The following is a 22,611-nucleotide window of genomic DNA, read 5'->3' as shown; positions in this document are numbered from 1 at the left end:
TAAGCCAGAGTGCCAACATCCTTTAAAAAAAATTTATTGTAAATGGACAGATACATTCTAGTGCCCAGGCAAAGCATATTCTTGGTGCTTCCGAGCAGCCACAGGGAAGCTTAGTTGCAGTGTGGGTTCTCTATAGGTTGGGGTAATGAGGCTGAGACTCCCTGCTTAAAGAACTAGGTTAGAGCAAACCAGCTATGGACATTTGGAGTTGCCTGGCCTGTGTGCAGCTTACAGCAGAGCAGTTCCGAGTTCAGATGAGCCAGTGCAGACAGCTTGCTTGAATGTGGAGCAGGTATTTCTCCAGCAGTGGAGGCCTAGGCACCTTGTCCATCTTTTCTGACTTCTGCTACCTCTGTTCCTTTCCAGGTCCATGATGCTACTGGCTCAAGGGCCCAAAGTTTGGCCCAAGCTCTCTCAGTTCAAACCCCTTCTCAGGATCTCAGGAGGTGAAACTCTGCACATAAATTTCCGGTGCCTGTCAGGGCGGGGCCAACGCCACGGCCCTGGTCTAAGAACTAGGTTGCTGATCACTGCCCTGTTTGGGGCTGGGCTAGGCTGGGCCTGGCTGGCTGCAAGAGCTGAGAAGGAACAGTGGCGCCAACAGCAGCGGACAGAGGCACTGCGCCAGGCTGCTGTGGGCCAGGGTGACTTCAGCCTACTGGACCACAAAGGCCAGCCGCGCTGCAAAGCTGACTTCCGGGGCCAGTGGGTGCTGATGTACTTCGGCTTTACTCACTGCCCGGATATTTGCCCCGATGAGCTGGAAAAGCTGGTGCAGGTGGTGCGGACGCTAGAGACAGAGCCTGACCTGCCCCTGGTGCAGCCCGTCTTCATCACTGTGGACCCAGAACGAGATGACGTGGCAGCCATGGCCCGGTATGTCCAAGAATTCCACCCAAGACTGCTGGGTCTGACTGGTTCTACAGAGCAAGTGGCCCAGGCTAGTCGTAACTACCGTGTATACTACAGTGCTGGTCCCAAGGATGAGGACCAGGACTATATTGTGGACCACTCCATCGCCATCTATTTGCTCAACCCAGATGGTCTCTTCACTGATTACTATGGTCGTAGCAGGTCAGCAGAACAGATCGTAGAGAGTGTACGCCGGCACATAGCTGGCTTCCACAGCATCCTGCCCTGAACTATACCTACTGCTAGTCCCTGTCATTAAATGGAGGAACTTAATTCGTGCGTGTGCTCTGTACCCGCAGCCCACTTAAATGGTTTGTTGGGTGAACAGGTGGGGTAGCAACACTTTATTAGGCTAGGCCAGCCAGGAGGCAGCACTGGAGTGAATGGCCCCATCACACATTAGGGGCAGTGGCTTTCAGGTATACACTACCTTCCGCCCCTGCCTCAGTGCTCCCCACTCAAGGCTGGGCCATGGATGGGGCAGCGTAGGTCTGGAAGCGGGTGTGGGCTCGCTGGTGTGTGAGCAGTCTCAGAGACATTGTGTCCACAGCTGCCTCTAGTCCTGGCTGCTGGGTGATCTCCACTGTATAGTCATTAGCCTGTGGAAACAAGGCGTCAGCAGAGTCCAGGGGTGTTGCCCCATCCCTTGTGTCCCAGGCCACTTACCAGTTGCAAGGAGGCCAGCATGGAGCGGCACACCTCAAAAGCAGGCTGCCCAGCTACAAGCTCTGCAAAGGGACACCATTCATTGAGCTGGGAGAAGCGTGAAACCAACTGGTCCCCATAGGTATGGATATCAAAGGGCACATGCTGCTCCTGCATAGGGAAAGGACATGTTAGCTTCCCGTGGAGAGGACAGTTCTGGACAAACCCCAGGCTGGTGGTAGGAGGCTATAGTTCCAAATAGCACGCCTCACCTGCTCCTGGAGCAGGGGCTGGATGGTGTCTTCCCAGTCCCTGATGCGTTGGCTCAGCTCTGTCTCCTGGATAAACTTCTGGGAGGTGGCAATGAAGAATTCCTACAGAAGGACAGTGGGTTCTCCCTTCACGTGTGAGCCCAGGACATCCCCAGTGCTCCCACCTTTGTCCTACAGAAGGACCGTGGGTTCTCCCTGCACGTGTGAGCCCAGGACATCCCCAGTGCTCCCACCTTTGTCCTACAGAAGGACCGTGGGTTCTCCCTGCACGTGTGGGCCCAGGACATCCCCAGTGCTCCCACCTTTGTCCTACAAAAGGACAGTGGGTTCTCCCTGCATGTGTGGGCCCAGGACATCCCCAGTGCTCCCACCTTTGTGACCCAGGCCTACCACATTTCTTCGGACCAGCTCCTCATATCTCAGGGACTCTGGCATGGCCTCTGCATCTAGAAAGGTCCAAGCATGAGTTGCTACAGCTATGGGGCTATACACTCCCCCCACCCCCTGCAGCTCCTTCCAGACCTACCTAGGTCAGCAGCTTCCCCAGGCATCACCTCCTCAGCCTCTTCTACATACTCTTCAGGCTCTAGAAAGTCATCTGCTGAGACATGGGACGTGACCAAAGGCTGCTGCTCAGTCAGCAGTAAGTGCTGAGAGTGCTAACACGGCCCTGACCACAAAGCACACGCCCTCCATCTAAAGGCACCTACCTGCTACCCCTAGGTCTTCCAGGGACTCTTCCAAGCGGTCCTCCTCTGTAGGCCACAGATCCTGCTTGGCCCTAGGTAGCCATCTGTCAGTCATCTGTCCAGAAAACATCTGTAAGAACATGGTATGTTCCATGCCTCAGACGTGGGGTTTCAGACCTCAGTACTATGGGTACTTGCCTTACGTCTCCGCAGTTTCTGAAGGGTCTCAAGCTGTTCTTGTACGTGTTTCCAGTACAGGACTTCCATGTCTGCAGACAAAGACCTTATAAGGGGATTCCCCATCCAGCCCACACTCACACTAGTCCACACAGAACTTCTAGAGACCCTGGTAGGGAGGATGAGGGTGGAGCTGGGGAAGGAGATAAAGACAGTTCTCTCAACAGGTGTACAGGACCTAAGCCTCACCTGCAAAGGTCGGACCCTTCCGCCGAGTCCTCCTGCCATCAGTATGTTCAGCATCTGTGAGAGAGTAGTTAGCAAGTGCGAGGCCAAAGCCTCAGTGTTCCAGATGGGTCTGCTCACAGCACCCAGGAGAAAGAGTGTGTCACCTTAGCCCACACACTCACAGGCATTCAGGTACCACTGGTGGAAGTCCTGCAACTTGGTGGCACCCTTCCTCTTGCGCTTCTGTCCTGGAGCCTCCTCCACACCAGGTGGCACAGAATAGGGTTTACCTGGAGGCAGAGAGGGACTGCCTCAAGAATAGTCAAGGAAAGGAATACAGAACTCACCTCCAGGGCATCACCTCCCTCAGGAGCCCTGGGCAGGGCAACACGAGCAAGGTGCCACCAATCCTATTTACCTTTCTGGAAGAGCTTAGAGTCCAAGGAGTCAAAAGGGTCCAGGCTCTGCCAGGGGTCTGGGGTCTCCTGAGCGGAAAACACAAGCAGAAGCTGAGAAGGAGAAAGTATAGGCCTCTGATCCAGAGAACACAGGGAGTTCTGGAACTTCCTTTTCTGGAAGAAGGGCCAAGGGTCTAAAGGCTAACAGGGCAAAGACAGGACAGATGATGCCTTTGAACATACCCTTGCTGGCAGGGCCTAGGGACCTAGCATCTCTTACCTGCAGCCGGGAGGCAGGTTCCAGGGCCCCGTGTCGTTCCCGCAGCATGTATCTCCTTGGCAAGATGGCACTCTACAAGAAACAATCCACAAGTTCTCCCCTTCTGACCCCTGTCCACCCAGGCTTTCAAGATCCCAGAAGTTCTGCTTAGGCTCACATCAAATACATGGTTCAAGGGCCCTCTTAGGGCCTAACTCAAAGACCAAAGAGTAAAACCTTGGGGACAGGCTGGAAAATGTTGACCGAGTGCTTGCCCTGCAAGCCTGGGACCTGAGCTCAATCCCTTGCATTCAGTCACCCTCTGGTGATGCTCACTTGTGCTACTTAGCGGTACCCCCCCCCCCAGAGTCAAGCTAACACACAGCATGTGAAGGGGGAAATGAAACAAGATTGCTCTAAGGCAGTGGTTCCCAACCTCCCTAATGCTGCAACCCTTTAATACAGTTATCACGTTGTGGTGACCCCCAACCACAACATTGTTTTCATTGCTCCTTCATAGCTAAAATGTTGCTGCTATTATGAATCGTAAATATCTGATGTGACCCCTAAAAGGGGGTAACCCACAGGTTGAGAACTGTTCTAAGGGGAGGTGAAATACTCCAGCCTGCAAGGAAGCTCCTTGCGCTCAGAAAAAAAACTGACCAGATTCACTAGGCCCCTACCTCCCCAAGAGTATATAAACAGTAAAGACTGCCGAGAGAACGACAGCCTAACCACTTAGGTTTAGAAGCAGAGACTAGCCTAGCTGTGTAGACTCTCAGACAAGCTGCACTGCCCGGAAGAGGCTGAGACCAACTGAACCACCAGAAAAGGACACTCTCCAACCTGCTGAGCTTCCTGCAGCTGTACAGTGGCTCTAGGTTCCCAGCTTTTTGTTCCCTAGACAGGATGGGCAGACTGTTCACATCTCCACAGAAAGAATGTCACACAACATAAGAGACAACTGAACAGGGACATGCCAGAACAAAGGATGAAATGGAGAGAAGCGTGTGGTCTTGGACTCACAGGGTAGCGAGTCAAGTGACTGAAGCTGAGCAGCTCAAGTGCTGCATCCGAGGGGACATGCCAATATAGCTTCCCTTCCTGTACACTGTGACAGTGTCTTCTTGCCATGGCAGCAAATTGTATGGTGCTTGTTGTGGGTGGCGAGACTGCATCTCAGGCTGAACCATTACAATTTAGAGTACCTGTGAAGGGCATGTCAAGATGACACTCTTCATGTATGGGATGGTGGGGTGCCTGCCTGATGAATAGAGTCCATTACATGAAGATGGAGGCCCTGAAAACAGCTAAAAAGGTCTGAGAAAATTTTGCAGTCTCACCAAGGCAGAGATTAATGGCAAGGAGCAGCAGAAGACGATGCCTGGCCATTGTTGTGTGGTGAAAAGCACACCTGAGGCTGAGAAGGCAGCCAAGCAAGAACTTGTGTAAGGAGAACTTGCAACGATGCCTCTGACCTGGCAAGTGGATTAGATAAATGAGAGGACCCAACTTGCCATTTCTTAGAGCTAGAGGCTGAAATGAAAATAAGTATAAATTACATTCACATTGGAAAGCCCTTCCTGAGATCTAAGAACTTGGAGCCCATGGGATAGGCATGAGGAAAAGAACATGACAGAAAGTGATAGAAAAACCCCTTGCTCGGGTCTGACCTGTAACAGTAGGAAAGGAGAGAATCTGCCATCTAGCCTGAAATGGAATCAACAGTGGCCTAGTACAAGACTATGGTCACCAGCATGAACGGCTACAAGTCGGGAAGACATTTAAAGAAACAGTCAAAGAGCCCATCACAGTCTGGCTTGTGGGTCGGTCTGACTGCTATGGAGGCAGAAAATTGAGCAATTTAACTACCCATCCCATCCCTCCTTAAGACAAAGGCTGTATAACCTGAGCCATAGAGGAAATCAATCAGACAGGTTTATCAGAACCATTAAGAACTTGGTTACCACCGGGCGGTGGTGGCGCACGCCTTTAATCCCAGCACTTGGGAGGCAGAGGCAGGTGGATTTCTGAGTTCGAGGCCAGCCTGGTCTACAGAGTGAGTTCCAGGACAGCCAGGGCTACACAGAGAAACCCTGTCTGGAAAAACAAAAAAAAAACCAAAACCTTGGTTACCCCTGTCTGAGGTCCACGTAAATGTCCGGAAACGGAAGATAGAACGGTAAGGCCCACTAAGAGACTGGGACTAAAGCAGCTGTGTTTGAACCCCAGTTCACCAGGCCACATACAACTATGCGAAGTTCTTTAAAATGTTGATTCAACAGTGGCCTGGAAATGTGTATGAGGATTTAGACGTGCTGTTGAGTGCATGGTGGGACATGTTCCAGTTCTAAGGGATCCAACAGATATGAATCCATGCGTGTCTGTTTACTCACACATACACATGCAGACAAACAGAACCTTAAGGAGAACTTTCTTTAAAAACACAATATTGCTGGGGGTGTAACTCCATAGCAGAAAGGTCACCTAGCATGTACACTACCCAGCACCATAAATATAAGTAAGTAATAAACAAAGAACATGATGGTCTGGCATATCTGTGGCTTCTATCTGCCCTAACACTTGGGAAGTTGAGGCAGAAGCTCAAGATTAGCCTGGGCTACAAAATGAGACCCTGTCTCCAATAACCAAACCAAACTAACTGAATAATAGACTATAATATCCATCCACAATTAATAAATGTTAATATTTCCTCCTAAATACATCAGATTGGTTTTAGAAGAAACAATTTCCCCTTTTTTGTGTATAATGTGCATTTTTTTTGCTTGAATGTGGGTGTACACATGTGAGTGCATGTGGGTGTACACACGTGAGTGCATGTGGGTATACACACGTGAGTGCATGTGGGTGTACACATGTGAGTGCATGTGGGTATACACGTGTGAGAGTCTGTGTGAAAGCTGAAGTGAATGTTAGGAATCATCCCCAGTCATCTTCCCCACATTCACTGAGATAGTTTCTCAATCAACCCCAACGCTCACCCCCATGTTCAGTCTTGCTAGCCAGCTTGCTCTGGGTAGCCTGTCTCTACTAGACCAGGAATTCCAGACAGGCCACCACACCTACCCAACATTTATGTGGCTTCTAATGATCTAAACCGGTCCTCCAGTCCTCATTCTTACATAGCAAGTGCTTCAACCATTGAGCCATCTTTCCAGCTTACCAGTAGATTTCCTTTGTTTTCAAGACAGGCTCTCAATATGTAGACCAAGCTGGCCTAACACTTCACAATGCTGCCTCCACCTCCAGGGTGTAGGGATTATAGGCATCACTGACCCTGCCTGGCGCGAGCGTGCGTGCGTGCGTGCGTGCGTGTATGTGTTTCTAATTAGGTTTTTAACAGTTGTGTCTGTGTGGGGAGACAGTCAATGTACATGACTGCATGGCCCCACAAAGGCAGTACTAAATCCCCATTGCAGCCCTAGTGACTGATGTTACAGCGCTGATGTGGATGCTGGGAATGGTACTTGGATCTTCTGCAGAAACAGTAGCACTCTTAACTGCTGAGCCATCCCTACAGTATGCTAGTTTTTAACATATTCATATTACAGATCTGGGATTTTTTGTTTTGGTTTGGTTTTTTGAGACAGGGTTTCTCTGTGTAGCCCTAGCTGTCCTGGAACTCACTCTGTAGACCAGGCTGGCCTCGAACTCAGAGATCCACCTGCCTCTACTTCCCAAGTGCTGGGATTAAAGGCGTGAGCCACCACTGCCCAGCCAAATCTGGTAATTAAAAGCAGGGCTTCGGTGGGTTAGTCAAGAATTTCACCCCTCGACTACAGCCCCAGCCTCAAGGGTTTTTGTTTTGTTTTTCTTTGTTTTTTGTGCTCAATAAAGATCTCCTAAATATTTCTGGATAGCTTACTCCTCCAGCCCCTTCTCTGCTGCCAGCCTGAGAACAGTGGCACTTGGGGTTCAGCTGCCATTGCAGTCACCGTAATCAGAACCTTGAATGCCAGCCAGTGCATCCTCAGGGAGCAACTGCTGTTCTGCTTACAGAGAAAAGGGATATGGAAGCTGCCATTAAACTATCTGTGAGAAGGATGACCAGGCTTCTGGGAAGACACCTCCTCTGAGAGGACACACAAAATTAGAGTGCTGGACAGCACCAAGGTGGCAGACAAGAGCCAAGAGTGCTGCGCTGTGCCCGGTGTGTGTTAACTCTCCCAGGACACACAGGGCTGGCTCTGTTGACAGCTGTGCCCGGTGTGTTAACTCTGCCCAGGACACACAGGGCTGGCTCTGTTGACAGCTTGGGCTCTGCAGCTTCATTGGTGTCCCACCTGCTGTGAGGTCCTGGGCTCTGCAGGCTCTAGCGCAACCTCCGGGAGATCTGCTACATCCTCTGCATCCTCATCTCCACTGCTGAGCGCTGGGCCATCTAGAAGAATGTTTGTGCAGAAACCAAGAAACCAGTTAGCCCTAAAGAGGCTGGAGGCCAGGCAGCAGATGGAGCTCCCATGTAGAAGGCTCATGGCCAATTCTCAAAGGAGCTAGACAGGCAAGTCTCTCTCCTCACGGTTACACCTTAGCATTTGAAAAACTGAACAAGCTTTATACTCTCTTCCTCATGCTGGCATGCTTTGGTTGGTTTACCTTACTTCTTGGCAAATATTTGTGTATTTGCTTATTTACTTACTTATTTATGCTGGGAAGTGAACCCTAGGCTTTGTTTATGGTCATGCAAGTGCTCCAACCAAGCAACAGCCCAGCCCAGATATTATTTATTGCCATTTACATTTACCCAGAAGAGACCCAGGAAAGCAGATCAAGCCCCAGCACAGACAGTATCTGCTACTATTAGGCTTGTTCCCCAAAAGCCAATAACCAGGAAGTAGACAGGCTAGGGAAACTGAGAACATCCAAGGTCAGAGTCCACCTGGCTCAGCCTTCCTGGTGCTTGCTCTCTTCTCACCTGGCTCTTGGGAGATGCTAAGTACAGGAACAGGGCTCCCATCCCTAGACACTTCCATTGGCTGGTCCTCAGCATCCTCAGTATCTGGGAGAGAAAAAGATTAGACAGAGTCAGCTCTGTCCCTAGAAGGTCTCTGCTGGCACCCAATGAGCCTCTTTAGATTGTCAGCTGAAAACAGTACGCAGCAGGCCCCAACTTGGGACTAAGGAGGACACAAGGTACCAGATCCCAATATTGAGCTGAGCTATGACCTTGTGGCTTGTTGGCTAGCAATCAAGGCACAAAGAAAGATGAGGGAGAGAAGCTCTGACCAACCTATCCAGAGTGGAAAAGGAACGTGGCATATGATAGCTTCTAAGACTAGAGATGGCAGGCATAAGGTACCTAACAGTAGTCTCCCAAAAGAGAGACTTGTCCTACTTCCTTCCCACTAAGCCCCACAGCCTTACCTTTCTGGCTCCGTGACGTGGGGCATGGCTCCACAGGCTCCAACATAAAGGCACCTCGGGAGTTGGGGGTGCATGTGTTCATCCTAAAATCCTTCCGGCTGGCCAAGACTTCACCCTGACAGCTGTGTTTGCAAAAGCAGACTTGCTATAGAGGCCCTTCCCAGGCAGGGCTCCTCCCCTTCTATCCCGTTAGCTCAGCGTTGTACCTATACAAGGGGCTGCTGTTCTTTTCCACCTCATCGGGGGCCACCAGGGCCATGGGCAGAAGGGGTATGATAAGCAGCTCCTGTGGGCAGGGAGGTTAGAGTCCTGAATTCTACATGGAGTAGCACTAAGATCACTCTCCCCACCTCACAAGGGCTAAGACACTCACACTGGATACTTGGTCATTTTTCAGATCCACATTAGCCCGGGAGTCGGGGAAGTGGTCCAGTGATAGGAACTGCAGGAGACAAGTATGCATGAGGGCAGGGCCAGGCAAGCACCCAGGGCAGAGTTCACATGCCCAAACTCACCTCGTCCTCTGTTTCACAGGGAGTCCCTGAGTTGACAGCCCTGTTGCTCCCATCTTCCTGCACTAAAGAGAGCTGCTTGGCTCGCCTGAGAGAGGAAAACATACCAAGAGCATGCTGAGAGGCTTCGGGAGCCTCCCAAGCTGCAAGCAGGGCACAACTAAGAAGATGAAGGCCTCTTCCTTCTGGCTCACTTCTAATACTCACCTCTTGCCAGAAATGAAATCGAGAGCCTGGTAGACCAGCGAGTAGAGGTACTCCACCTGGCAACCAGAGGCACACAGTGAGGTTGTGGAAAGGAGGGGCCTGTCAGAGATGCTGCTTAGAAACACCCCTCAGGGCAGGGGACCATTCTTATTAGACACTGGTACACACTAAATCTGGCTGTTACCACCAAATCTCCATACAAGCCAAGCCAGTTTTCCTACTGTTAAGTAATTCTCACTCCCCAGAGTGGTGGCATGTGCCACACCATGTGAAAGCTGAAACAGGAGGATTATGAATTTGATGCCATACAATAAGTTTGAATTAGAGTGAGACTCGTCTCAAAAAAGAAAAAAACCAAAACAAAGATAAAATCAACAACAACAAAACCTTGACAAGCCACTCCAGCACTCAAAGACAGAGGCAAGAGAATTCTAGATTCACAGCCATCCCAGGCTACATGCCAAGCTACTGTTCTAAAACAAAGCACATGCATACACAAACAAGAACATTGAAATATAAACATAAAAATCATTCTCTAGGGCTGGAGAAATGTCTCAGCAGTTAAAGTGCCTGCTGGTCTTTCAGAGGACCTGAGTTTGTTTCCCAGCACCCACACCAGCTACACATAACCACTTATAACTCTAGATCCAGGGGAATCAGATGCCTCAGGCTTCTGAGAGTACCTGCACTCATGTGGACACACCCACACACATCGCACCTGAAATGCAAAAACCTGGAACCTGAGTTTGAATCCCCAGAATTCACGCTAAAAGGCCAAACATGGCAGTCCATGTTATAACCATGTCCATAGCAGTTATAACCCCAGTCTTGGAGAAGGCTGGGGAAGCAGAGGTAGAAGCAACTCTGAAGTTCACTGGCCAAAGGAATCTGAGCTTCAGGTTAAATGAGAGACCCTGTCTCAAAAAATAAAAGTGGAGATCAAGTAAAGACACAAGACATCTAGCTCAGGACTCCACATCATGTACACACACATGCACCGAGCATACATATACAACAACAATAACAACAATCTCAAATCAAATCAATCCCATCAGAATTACTTAGACAGCCTCTGTCCCATGTCCCACACATCCACAGCACAGTCTCCTTGACATAGGCTGTGGTCATGTCACCATGAGTGCCCACTATGTTTCAGGCAACTCTTGGGACATACTCCACAGGCCTGAACCCTCACACATGGTACCCATTGGTTTTTTTGCCCAGTGCCCCTAGGCCAGCTGCAGCTTCTCCTAGCTACACTACCCCATTCACAGGGCGGTGCCATGAGGCCATCTCTGATGGCCCTGGCACCACAGAACCCATGATGGGCTGACCTGATAGACCTTCACTTTTTTTTTTGTTTTTGAGAGGGTTTCTCTGTGTAGCCCTAGCTGTCCTGAAACTCACTTTGTAGTCTAGGCTGGTCTCAAACTCACAGAGATACACCTGCCTCTGCCTTCCAAGTGCTAGAATAAAGATACGCACCACCAGCACCCAGCTCTTCACTTAGGGTGAGATGTGAAGTCTTTCTAAATGATGATGTAGCCCAGTCAAGTGGAAGGTAAGAAAGGTAGAGCACCCACACTCTACCTGATACTCATGTCCATGAGGAACAACAGCGCTCACAGAACTCCTGACCCTCCCCTTCCCCGACACTTTACTTATTGACTGTGGTTTTCTGGAATTACAATCAAGGCCTTATGTGTGCTACAGAAGTGCTATACAACTGAACTATACCTCTAGCTTGGCCATATCATTTTGTAAGTATGTGTTGCATATGTTTGTATGTGTGCAAACATGTGCAGATGCATATGGAAGCTACAGGCTAACCCCAGGTGTCCTCCTTAACTACTCTCCACCTTGTTTTCCCAGCTGAACCTGAGAAGAATACTCATCAGCTAGGCTGGCTAGCTAGTGAGCACAGGGCTTCACGTGTCTCCACACCACCGTGCTAGTTACAGATGCGTGCCGTCAGGTCTGGTTCTTTATGTGGGTGCTGAGGACCCACACTCAGGTCCTCAGGCTTATGCAGCAGACTTCTGCCAACAGAACCATCTACTAGTCATGCCATTTTAAACTCAAGTTTACCTGGACATTGTAGAACAACACACCTGTTATCCAAACACTTGAGATGCAATGGCAAGAGTATCAGGAGTTCAAGGCAATCCTCAGCTCCAGAACAAGCTCAAGGCCAGTCTGAGCTAACAAAATCTTGCCTCAAAAAAATCAACAGGTTGGGGATATAGCTCAGTTGGTGAATCACATACCTAGCATGCACGATGCCCTAGCTTTGATCCTGCCCCTAGGACTTCAAACACTGGACATAGTGATTTACACCTCACACACTAGCATTCCAGGAGCTGGAGGCAAAGGGATCAGAAATTCACTGTCATCTTCCTCAGATATATGTAGTGTTCGAGATCAGCCTGAGATACATGGGATGTGTCTCATAATAAAAGCCAACAGTAAACTCTAGGTTCTCTTTGGCACTGACAGCTGTGACCTAAGGGTAGGCAGGTTACAGAGAAATGGACATTGCTGCTCCACCAGGAGCTCAACACTTAGCACAAACATCAGGAGTCCGTGGAACCCACCTTTTTACTGTAAACACAGGCTGAGCCCTGGATTAACAGTGCTGCCTCAATGAAGTTCATTGTGGTTTTGCCTTCATCAAAAGAAATGCAGATCTGGTCCAGCTGCAAGAAAGAACATTAGTAAGCTGGGCTCACAAGCAGGGGCATGCCTACAACCTCAGCAGCTGGGAGACTGAGGCAGGATTCAAGGTCTGCCTAGGCTACACAGTGAGACAGTCTCAAAGAAAGTAAGATACCAGTGCAGGAGGAGCCTATGCTCACTTCCTTCCCAGATAGCTCAACCTACCACCCACAGACATAGATAGCTCCACGTCTACTCTTGAATTTGCCAGTTGCCTTTGGGTGTTTCTAGAGGTCAGCTGGATCTTTGTGGTTCCCCCTAGTTCCTGGATCCTTTGAGATTAAGGGTTTTGGAAGAGGGAGGTCCCCAAAAGATACTGACCATGATGGCCAAAGCTACATACTAACTCTCAAATTGTACCCACCCAGGTCAAAAGCCAACTGGGACAAACTACAGCAGAAAGATCCTTTACTCTGAGAAGGAAAAGACAAATACAGTACACTCTATCCTTTAATTGGAAAATTCAGGAACTAGGCGCCCTAAGTAGTTCCCGTCTGCAACCCTCCTTGGCCTCTTAACCAGTGTTTGGGTTTTCCCCACTTCTACCTTCTGCCATGTGCACCTAGCCATCCCTGTTCAAGCTACCAGTCACATATGTCAACAAGTGCCAAACCTATCCTCAGAACAACAGCTTTCTCCCTGAGGCTCCGGGGTGCCATTTACTGAAGGTCTATAAATAATAAACAAATAAAGTCACCCCAGAGAACTGTTTTCCAAGGTATTAGGAATTGAACTTAAAGTCCTTCAAACACTCTTACTACTACCCAAACCCCTATGTCCAACTGTCTTATTCAACTATCCAGATTTTTATAAATAAGAGTCCAATGAACAAGTCCATGCTGGCTTCCGAACTGAAGGATCCCAGCTCCTTTTGTTCCCCTGGCAGTTCAATCTGGATCAGCCCCTTACTGCTTCAAGTTCCTCTCTAATGACAGCTGATCTGGCCCAGCCTAACCTCTCCTGCATGTTCTTTACAGCCTTTCTGCCACTCAGAGGGAAACCTGAAATTCTAAACACCGCCCCCCCCCCAAGGGAGGTGTCTCAACTCCCAGTGTCTTCCAGCTACCATCCTTCCCCTGTGAGCTGCACTTTCGTGCCTTCTACTGAGGCAAGACCCACGTCCCCACTACATAGAAATTTTCAGCTTACCAGACATGGCAACTCCTTTTACCTCAAATACAATCAGGTCCCTCAGTCTGTCTTCATGACATCCTAACCTTTTCTTTCCAGTTTATCATGAGTTTGTGGTAATACACAATATAGACAACAGGGCACAGAGCTGCTTTGTCCACTATCAGTTATGACTTCTAGCAAATTATTTCACCTGTCTAGTGACTACTTCAGTCTTTGTTGTAAAGGCTACATTGATTTATATGAAACATAAAGAAACAGTGCTTAGGCCAAGAACACCTATAGGTAGGACCCAATAATGTGGCTCCTACCTTGATAACCACCCTCCCTAGAGAGCAGAAATTCTATCAAAGTATGAATTACTCTTCGCTTTGCTTGCCATCTGTTTTTTTTTTTTTTTAATTTAAAGTGGTTCTTGGCACATAATAAACTTAATAACAATGAATAAATAAAAGGAAGTAATACCATAGGCATGCTAGAACACTGGTGACTATGTGGAAAACAAAAAGAACATATACAGCACCAGTGGCCAAGATAGCAAAGCGTCAGATGTGCAACGGTCTTTTTGTTGTTACTTGAAAATTGAAACAGGGTCTCATATAGCTCAGGCTAGCTTCAAATTTATTCTGGAGCCAAGAATGATCTTGAACTGATCCTCCTGCCTCCACCTACTAAGTACTAAGATTAAAGAATTAATATAAACAGACCTGGAGGTGGAAAAGCCGTTTTATCTGAAGCAGGAGGGCTGATCAAGCCAGAAAACAAATTTAAGAAGTGTGCCTACAGACACTTTTTTGAAAACTTGGTTCCACAGTATGACCTCTTAATTCTGTTCTTGGTGTTTCTCAGCCAACTCTGCAGTGCAGGTTGATCATCAGAATACATGTTCAGGGACTGGAGAGATGGCTCAGCAGTTAAGAGTACTGACTGATCTTCCAGAGGTACCAAGTTCAATTCCCAGCAACCACATGGTGGCTCACAACCCATCTGTAATGGGATCTGATGCCACTGTATACTCATATACATAAAATAAATAAATCTAAAAAAAAAAGAATACATGTTCATTTAATAACCATTTATCCTGCACCAACTATGTGTCAGACATTCTACAAAATACAAGAAAGCCTATCTCTACCCTTCTAGAATTTACACTGTATGGTGGAGACAGACCACAAACAAGCAAGCAAACAACTAAGCAATGTTGTGGCTATAATTTTTTTCTAAGATGTGTGTGTGTTTGCACTTATGTGTGTGCACCATGTGCTTGCTTGCAGGAGTCCATGGAACCAGAAACTGGTCCTGGAACCCCTGGAAGCAGAGTCACAGCCATCGTGAGCTACATGTTGGTGCTGAGAACTGAACACAGGTCCTCTACAGGAGCAGCAAGTGCTCTTAGCCACAGTCATCTCTCTGGCTGATTTGAATTTTCTAGAAAAAATGATGTGGGTGTCTTGCCTACATCCTTGTCTATGTACCACATGTGTGTTTGGTACCAATGGAGGCCAAATGAAGGCATTGGATCCCCAGAAACTGGAATTACAGATAGCTGTGATCTGTCCAGTAGGTGCTTAGAACTGAACCTGGGTCCTCTGAAAGAATAGCCCAGTGCTCTGAACTGATGAGGCATCTTTCCAGGTCCCTGCACCCCTATCCCTGTCTCCAGCTTTAATTCTTCACATTGGATGGTGTCCAATCTAGGAGCCTGGATGAGAAGGCTTTAAATATCTAGGTTTGATAGACCTAGACCAGATATAATGGGGAACAGGTAAACTGAAGTGATATTCTGGCAGTATAACTGACACAATTCATTGGTCAACTTGGTATGAGATATGAGGCCTTCTTACATCTCTTAATTTTCACCTTTAGTTAAACAGTAAAACTCTTTACCAAAACAGAGGACTAGAATTTGAACCAAAAACCAAAAGCCCTACTTTATATAAAATCCTAGAACTCATGTAATATCCCGACACATGCCAAGGGAGTGTCTAGAGCAAATAGATTTGGCAACTACACTGGGACAGCTTACAAGAAAGAGGGGGATGGGTGTATCCCACCACATGGAGCGGAAAACCTATATTTTAAAAAATCATACAAATAAGATTTTCTATTTTTAAGGGAAAGAAGACTCCACCCGAGAAGCTCAATACTTAAGAGAGAAAAAAAGAAGCAGTGAAATAGAAATCCTAACAGGACTGTTTCAAAAAGGAAGCTGTCAGACCAAATCTCCCCAACAGGACACTTGGAGCGTCTTGATCACTACCGTTCAAGACGAGATCTGTAACTATCTAGTAGCGGAATCCGATTGTGTTGGGCTGAAGAGTGAACATCCAGAAACGGAGCACAGACTGAATAGACCTGCAGCCTAAAAAACCGAGGAATGGAATGCTGATAGGCTAGATTACATCGAAGGGCTGGGCCACATACAGGGAGGGGGGGGCGGATCCCTCTGGACAAAGCTGGCTCAAGTTAAGAGCCTCGGGTATGGGTGCGCCGCACAGCCGGGAGATGGTGTGGGCGGGGCTTGAGGTCTAAAATACAAAATCTCTTTCCCTTCGGGAACTAGATCTCTCAAATACAATAAGAGTCCAATCGACTGGTACTCGCAAATAATCGGGAGGCTGAGACAGAAAATTCGGGTTTAAGATCTGTCTTGGCTGGCTCAAGAAGAAAAAAGAGTGCAGAAAAAAAAAAGAAAAAAAAAAAAAAACTCAACGGTAGAGTGCCTGTCAAGCTTGTCCAAAGCCCCAAGTTATATCCGCCCCCAAAACAAAAATTATGCTTCCTAATGTATTGTACCCCCCAAAACAAAAGAAGACGGAAATAATGCGTTTGTTGGAGAAAACGAGTATCATCCAACCAAATAGATTTCACAGCTCGCTAACCGACAGAGACCTGAAAATGACAGCTCCAGGATAATCTAACAGAAGGTTTCGAGAGGCAGGCTGGATTTGGGGGGAAAGGAAAGAAACAAGACTGAGGATGAAACACCAGACGGCTAAAGACCTAGAGGCGGAGGGTGGCAATGCCGCCTGAGTCCCCAGATCGGTGCCATTCCCCCGCCGCCCTCACCTCCTCCAGGTATTCGCCCAGCTGTGCCGCCACGTCCACCTCCCAGTTCTTAGTGAGATCGCGGATGGGCTGCAAGAGGTGAGCAAAGCGAACCTCCACATCCTCCATGTCCAGGATGGGACTAGAGGCCCAGAACCATGTTTCAACCCGCCACTGGTCCTGGCGCCATTTTGGTGTTCCCGCCCAGGAAATACGTAACCAGGGCACTGCGCGCACACCTATGACGTAAGGCGGGCCCAATTTCAAAGAGGTAAAGAAGCGGCCCTGCCAGGGGCGGGGCCTACACCGAAGGGCGTGGTTCCGCGTCGGGGGAGGGCCCTGGAGGAGCAGAGGAGACTAAGTTTCTGCATGGTTAGCGGTGAGTTCCTTGGCACTGGGCGGAGCTCAGTGACCAGACCGGACGGATTCCTGCTGGGGCGTGGGCCAGAGGCGGGGCTGGGGGCGGGTGGGAGACCAGAGGGCACAGCTTTAGCAGACCGCGTAACGGATATGGCGAGCTCCAGGATCCCACAGCAGCTTTTCCTACAGGGTGTGGCCGCTGTCTACTTGTTCGCCTTTGCGTCCCTCTACACCCAGATCCCAGGTGAGGGCGTGGAGGGTTGAATAGTCACACGTGGTAGCATCCCTTCCTTCACTCTGCACACTGCTCTCTGAAGCGGGTGTGCAGTCCAGGCCTCTCTCGACGCGGGGATTAAGGGGTAGTAGTTTGCGGGCAATAAGAGTGTGGAGGGGAGAAGATGTACAAGGATCGATTTCCCTTAACTACTAGGATTCTCATCTAGGGTTTGGGAAAAACTGTGAGGGGAGTGGGCGACAGTTTTCTACCTGGACTCTGTAGGCAGGTAGGAAAGGGATAATGAGCTCTGTTTGATGGAAGGTGCTGACCCAGAATCAGGTCTTCTGAACCTGTTTGTTGGGGTCAACAATTTCTAATTTGAGAGAGAGCGCCTGGTAGAGCAGGCCCTACCTGGGATTGAATCATCTGCAGGCACAACCTGGGATTTGGGGGTTTGGGGCATCTGCATGCCTGAAGCTGGTGGTGGAGCACCTTCAGGGCCTAACCTAAGGTGCATTTAGTCTGGGAAGGTGTCTAAGGCTTGGCCCTGACATACCCTCCCACAGGCCTCTATGGCCCAGAGGGCATCCTTCCTGCTCGAAGAACACTGCGGCCCCAAGGCAAGGGTCGGTGGCAGCAGCTGTGGGAAACACCAACGCTGTTATGGGAGGCACCAAGACTGGGGCTGGATACTGCCCAGGGTCTGGATTTACTGACCTTACTGGGCACCGTGCTAGCCCTGGGTGCCCTACTTCTGAACTCCCTGCGACACCCCTTCATCTACCTGCTGCTCTGGGCTGCTTACCTATCAGCCTACCAGGCAAGTGAGACACTTAGAACTTCAGCCTTCTCTTAACCCGCCCACTCTTCCTCACATTTTGCAGTAGACACACAATGGCTCTCTTAACAGTGCCTCTCCCTACAGGTGGGCCAAGTGTTCCTTTATTTCCAGTGGTGAGTGACTCCGGGGCCAATCTGCCTGAGGCTGGGCAAGGGATGTTTGCCTCTCCTGGGAGGACCCTGCAAGGGAAGCAGCCTTAATAGGAAAGAACCCTTTAGGATATTTCCTGTCCCTATAGGGATTCCCTGTTGCTGGAGACAGGCTTCCTGGCTATACTGGTAGCCCCGCTGAGGCGGCCTTCCAAACACAAGATTCTCCAGGGTGGATTAACAGGAGCCTTACCCTATGAAGACCTCCCATTCTGGCTCGTGCGCTGGCTGCTGTTCCGACTCATGTTTGCCTCTGGTGTGGTCAAGCTGACCAGCCGCTGCCCTACGTGGTGGGGACTCACTGGTGAGGGCCCCAGGCCTGAAGCTGGGATGGTCTAGAGGCTCTTAACCAGCCCTGACTTCCACTCATTACCTGCAGCTCTAACCTACCACTATGAGACACAATGCCTGCCCACACCAGCTGCCTGGTTTGCCCACCACCTGCCAGTCTGGTTGCAGAAGCTCAGCGTGGTGGCCACCTTCCTCATCGAGATTGCAGTGCCCCCCCTGTTCTTTGTCCCCATTCGCCGCCTACGATTGACTGCCTTCTACGCTCAGGTGGGGAGAAGAGAGTGTGACCTTTACCAGTGGCCATGAAGCTTGCTGGGGGCGGGAATGGCCAAGTGGTGGGTGCTGTGGGGGAAGCATTGCAGGCAGAAGAGTGTACTGTCAGGTAAGGCTGTGGCCTTTGGGAAAGTGTAGGTCTTTAGGTCTGCAGGGCCCAAGAAGAACAGCGCACCACAACTCTGACTGCACGCCTTCCTCACAGGCATTGCTACAAGTCCTGATTATCGTTACTGGCAACTACAATTTCTTCAACCTGCTAACCTTGGTGCTCACCACTGCCCTCCTGGATGACCGTCACCTGTCTGCTGAGCCTGGCCTCAAATGCCATAAGAAGATGCCCACCTGTGAGTGTCATCCTGTCTTGACAGACAAACTGATGTCATCTGCCAAAGAACCCCTGTTCCTTGTCTGCAGACCCTCAGCCAATCTGTGACTGTCCTGTCCATAGCCTGGCCCAAGGCCCTGCTGACCATGCTGTCCTTACTGGTGGAACTGGCTGTCTATGGGCTGCTGGCCTACGGCACAGTCTACTACTTTGGCCTGGAGGTCGACTGGCAGCAGCGTATCATCCTCTCGAGAACCAGTGAGTGCCAACTGGGGGATCTAAAGGAAAGGACTGGTTCGTTCCCTAATCACACCCCCCTCCCTTGGCAGCTTTCACTTTCCATCAGTTCTCCGAGTGGCTGAAGAAGGTAACCCTGCCTACCGTGTGGCTGGGGACAGCCTCTCTGGCCTGGGAATTGCTTGTTGTCCTCTGGAGGTATGTATGTACCTGTAGACCGACCGTGGGCAGAAGCCGCTTTCAGATCAGGTCTGACCATACTCGGCCCCCCTGTCCCCAGGTGGATCCAGGTACAAGGATGGCTGCGGAAGTTCTTTGCCGGTGTCCAGCTCTCCGTCCTGGGCACTGCTACAGTGGCCTTGTTCTTGATCAGCCTTGTAGGTAACCGTGTGAAGACTGGGGCTGGGGGAAGATGGGGCAGCACTGAGCTGTTGCCTATTTGGCTACAGGTACCGTACTCCTATGTGGAGCCTGGGACCCACGGGCGTCTCTGGATTGGAGCTCATCGGCTGTTCGGTTCTGTAGAGCATCTACAGCTAGCCAACTCTTACGGCCTTTTCCGTCGGATGACCGGCGTGGGTGGGCGGCCGGAAGTGGTGCTAGAGGGCAGCTATGATGGACAGCATTGGACAGTGAGCCCTCCCAGAGGATGTGGGGGTAAAGGGGCCCAGTCCAGCCATCCCAGCTAACCAAATGTCCGTCTGTCAGGAGATTGAATTCATGTACAAACCTGGGAACGTGAGCCGATCACCCCCTTTCCTGATCCCTCACCAGCCGCGCCTTGATTGGCAGATGTGGTTTGCAGCCCTTGGCCCACACACACACAGCCCCTGGTTCACCAGCCTGGTGCTACGCCTCCTGCAGGGCAAGGAGCCAGGTGAGGGATGGGCTGGGAGAGGGGCTAGGAAGAGAAAGACAAGTTCAAATCCATGGTAACCTCTTCCTCCCCCTGCCATAGTGATCCGACTGGTCCAGAACCATGTTGCCAACTACCCGTTTCGTGAGCAGCCACCCACCTACCTGCGGGCCCAGCGCTATAAGTACTGGTTCTCAAAGCCCGGGAATCAGAGGTAAGGAAGGCTGCAGTGATGACTGGGGTGCCAGGCCCAGGCTGTAACCACATGCTGATTCTCCAGTTCTGTTACAGCCGGTGGTGGCACCGCCAGTGGGTAGAGGAATTCTTCCCATCTGTATCCTTGGGGGACCCAACGCTGGAAACCCTGCTCCAGCAGTTTGGACTAAAGGTATAAAGGAGCCTCGACTGCACCATGAGAGGTCACAGGGCGCTTGCCTATTGCAGCAGTAAACCTCGTGGGCTTTTCCTGGTTTTGTCTCCATAGGATAAGAGTCCACTCCGGGCCCGCAGCCCCAGCAATGCCTTAGCTCAGACGCTGAACTGGGTGCGGACACAGCTGTCTCCTGTGGAGCCTCCCATCCTGCTCTGGGGTCTCTTAGGGGCAGTGGTGGCTATCCGAGTTGTGCAGACCCTATTCGCCCCCCGCCCACTCCAATCCTCAAAACAGACTAGAGAAGAAAAACGTAAGCAAGCTCCCAAGAAAGATTCCAGAGCTGCCTCTGAGCAGGCCGCCCCCAACAGCAACAGCAGTGACTCCAGGGCCCCTCGGCGGAAAAAGTAGCTTTGTGCCAGGCAGTGATGGTGCATGCCTTTAATCCCAGCACGTGGGAGGCAGAGGCAGGTGGATCTCTGAGTTCGAGGTCAGCCTGGTCTACAGAGTGAGTTCTAGGACAGCCAGGGCTATACAGAGAAACTCTGTCTTGAGAAACCAAAATAGGAAAAAAAAAAAAAAAAAGTAGCTTCGTGTGCTATCATCAGTCAGCCACGTGTCCTAATAATGAAGCCAGAGCCCCAGGATTCCAGCACACACGATGACACAGCCCAGCCACTGTGCCTTAGCCAGTTCTGCCTGGGAAGATGCAGACTGAAGCACTACCCCTGAGGGTTGTTAGGTGTCACCTTGAGAGCCCTGCTCATCCCTCCACACCAACCACATCCTTCACTAGTCACCTTCTACTGTCTTAGAACCAATCCAGAAGTGGGCCTGTGGCCTAGCTCAGGACTTTCCCTGGAGCACTTGTACCCATAGATGCACAGGCCTGAGTCTGGAGCTCCTACCCAGCCCCACTGTGGAGAGGGTGAGCTAAACCTGCTGAGGACAGGAACCCAGGAAGCGGGTCCGTGAGCCTGCCTGCCTGCCTGCCCCTCAGACTGCACCAATAAAGGCTCCATTTGTACATACCCATTTACCAGTGGTCTGTTCCTTCTGAGGAGAGTTGGCACGGCCTCGACTGGTTACTGACGGGGCTAAATGGCCTCCCTCCTTGTCGCTCAATGTTCTCCATAAAATAAACAAAAAGGCCTGGTTACCAGAAGCCTCAGTTGGCACAACCTGACAGACTGCACAGTGAGGGCCATGAGGCCAGTGGAGGAAGATGAAACTAGAGCCACCCAAGGACCGGGGAACGTTCCAGAACACAGCCCTCTCTCCACCTCCTGCTGCTGGTCTTCAGAAAGGTCAGAGTATGAAAGGGATAAGGGGAAGGCTAGAGATGGTTATAAATACAGATCTAGATGGGGTGGATATATATCCCAGAGGGGCTGAACCTAGAAGGGAAGAAAGAAGGTGCATGTGGTCACCTGTCCTGGGCAGAGGACAAAGTGGAGCTGGAGTCCGTTTCCCAGGGCCGAGCTGTCAGCTCCCTCCTTCCCTGGGATCTTGCAGCATGGCTTCCTTTGTCCCAGCTCTATTGTCGGTCCACACCTCTTCCTTTTCCTCTCCCAAAGTAGCTTCCAGATCCAGCTACACTGGATAGCCCACAAACCTAAGGAGGCTCCTGTCTGTTCATCCCCAAAACTGGCGTTGGTGGCGTGTGCCACTGTGCCTGGTTTTGTTTGGTTGTTTTGTTTTTCTTTTCTTTGAAACAAGGTTTCTCTGTGTAGCTCTGATTGTCTTGGAACTTCCTCTTGTAGACCAGGCTGGCCTTGCTTTCAGAAATTCACCCACCTCTGTCTCCCAGGCACTGGGATTAAAGGTGAGCGCCACAATGCGTAGCTGTGCCCAGTTTTTTATATGGGTTATGGGGATCCAGACTTGTGTCCTTGTGCTTATGTGGTAAGCACTTACTAGACCATCTCCCCAACCCTTAACCTGTTTCTTTCTTTTTTTTTCTTTCTTTCTTTCTTTTTTTTTTTAACTTTTACATGCATGGCTGTTTTGACTGCATGTATCTATGGTTGGGTGTCAGCTCTTAGAGTTACAAACAGTTGTTAGCTGCTGTGTGGGTACTGGGTTTTGAACCCTGGTCCTTTGGAAGTGTA

At 50.1% G+C, this 22,611-nt stretch overlaps 3 protein-coding genes across 5 annotated transcripts; 2 read left to right on the top strand and 1 right to left on the bottom strand.

The window, feature by feature from the left end:
- Positions 1-18: 18 nt before the first annotated feature.
- Ncaph2 (non-SMC condensin II complex subunit H2) lies at positions 19-16,816 on the bottom strand. Of its 2 annotated transcripts, none has more exons than XM_034516033.2 (20): positions 16,600-16,816; positions 12,279-12,380; positions 9,685-9,740; positions 9,481-9,565; positions 9,339-9,407; positions 9,172-9,251; positions 8,966-9,087; positions 8,517-8,600; positions 7,885-7,982; positions 3,602-3,673; positions 3,342-3,408; positions 3,106-3,213; positions 2,945-2,998; positions 2,717-2,787; positions 2,540-2,633; positions 2,356-2,427; positions 2,220-2,275; positions 1,830-1,931; positions 1,579-1,728; positions 19-1,511 (listed from the first exon to the last, which is right to left on the bottom strand). In XM_034516033.2, the coding sequence occupies exons 1-20, from the start codon at positions 16,705-16,707 to the stop codon at positions 1,371-1,373; spliced, it is 1,791 nt and encodes a 596-aa protein (XP_034371924.1). In that variant the 5' UTR covers positions 16,708-16,816; the 3' UTR covers positions 19-1,370. The 2 variants fall into 2 exon arrangements, with proteins under 2 accessions (XP_034371924.1, XP_034371922.1); XM_034516031.2 differs by having other exon boundaries at positions 2,356-2,430; positions 16,600-16,799.
- Positions 371-1,185, top strand: Sco2 (synthesis of cytochrome C oxidase 2). Its single transcript, XM_076911894.1, has one exon. The coding sequence runs from the start codon at positions 371-373 to the stop codon at positions 1,139-1,141; it is 771 nt and encodes a 256-aa protein (XP_076768009.1). The 3' UTR covers positions 1,142-1,185.
- Positions 16,817-16,826: 10 nt separating the features above from the next.
- On the top strand, positions 16,827-21,531 carry Lmf2 (lipase maturation factor 2). Of its 2 annotated transcripts, XM_076911893.1 has the most exons (15): positions 16,827-16,957; positions 17,128-17,182; positions 17,722-17,975; positions 18,081-18,109; positions 18,235-18,449; positions 18,525-18,703; positions 18,915-19,056; positions 19,161-19,295; positions 19,367-19,472; positions 19,555-19,651; positions 19,724-19,906; positions 19,983-20,151; positions 20,233-20,344; positions 20,422-20,518; positions 20,615-21,531. In XM_076911893.1, exons 5-15 carry the CDS (start codon positions 18,389-18,391, stop codon positions 20,909-20,911), a joined length of 1,578 nt encoding a protein of 525 aa, XP_076768008.1. In that variant the 5' UTR covers positions 16,827-16,957; positions 17,128-17,182; positions 17,722-17,975; positions 18,081-18,109; positions 18,235-18,388; the 3' UTR covers positions 20,912-21,531. The 2 variants fall into 2 exon arrangements, with proteins under 2 accessions (XP_076768008.1, XP_034371920.2); XM_034516029.2 differs by lacking the exon at positions 16,827-16,957 and having other exon boundaries at positions 17,018-17,182.
- Positions 21,532-22,611: the final 1,080 nt, after the last annotated feature.

This window comes from Arvicanthis niloticus, chromosome 13 (genome assembly GCF_011762505.2).
Source record: "Arvicanthis niloticus isolate mArvNil1 chromosome 13, mArvNil1.pat.X, whole genome shotgun sequence".
In the NCBI taxonomy this organism is placed as follows: Eukaryota; Metazoa; Chordata; class Mammalia; order Rodentia; family Muridae; genus Arvicanthis; species Arvicanthis niloticus.
Note: the sequence above shows the minus strand (reverse complement) of the source record. Positions and strands in the feature narration are given on the sequence as shown.

Bases quoted from the DNA above. Each gene is read 5' to 3' on its own strand.
- Sco2 (XM_076911894.1), top strand. From the start codon at position 371: ATGATGCTACTGGCTCAAGGGCCCAAAGTTTGGCCCAAGCTCTCTCAG.
- Lmf2 (XM_034516029.2), top strand. From the start codon at position 17,089: ATGGCGAGCTCCAGGATCCCACAGCAGCTTTTCCTACAGGGTGTGGCC. The intron at 17,976-18,080 runs GCAAGTGAGACA...CTCTCCCTACAG, and splicing joins CTTACCTATCAGCCTACCAG to GTGGGCCAAGTGTTCCTTTA. The intron at 18,110-18,234 runs GTGAGTGACTCC...CTGTCCCTATAG, and splicing joins GTGTTCCTTTATTTCCAGTG to GGATTCCCTGTTGCTGGAGA.
- Ncaph2 (XM_034516031.2), bottom strand. From the start codon at position 16,707: ATGGAGGATGTGGAGGTTCGCTTTGCTCACCTCTTGCAGCCCATCCGC. The intron at 2,788-2,944 runs GTGAGGCTTAGG...CTTTGTCTGCAG, and splicing joins GAAGGGTCCGACCTTTGCAG to ACATGGAAGTCCTGTACTGG. The intron at 1,932-2,219 runs GTAGGCCTGGGT...GTCCTTCTGTAG, and splicing joins AGCTGGTCCGAAGAAATGTG to GAATTCTTCATTGCCACCTC.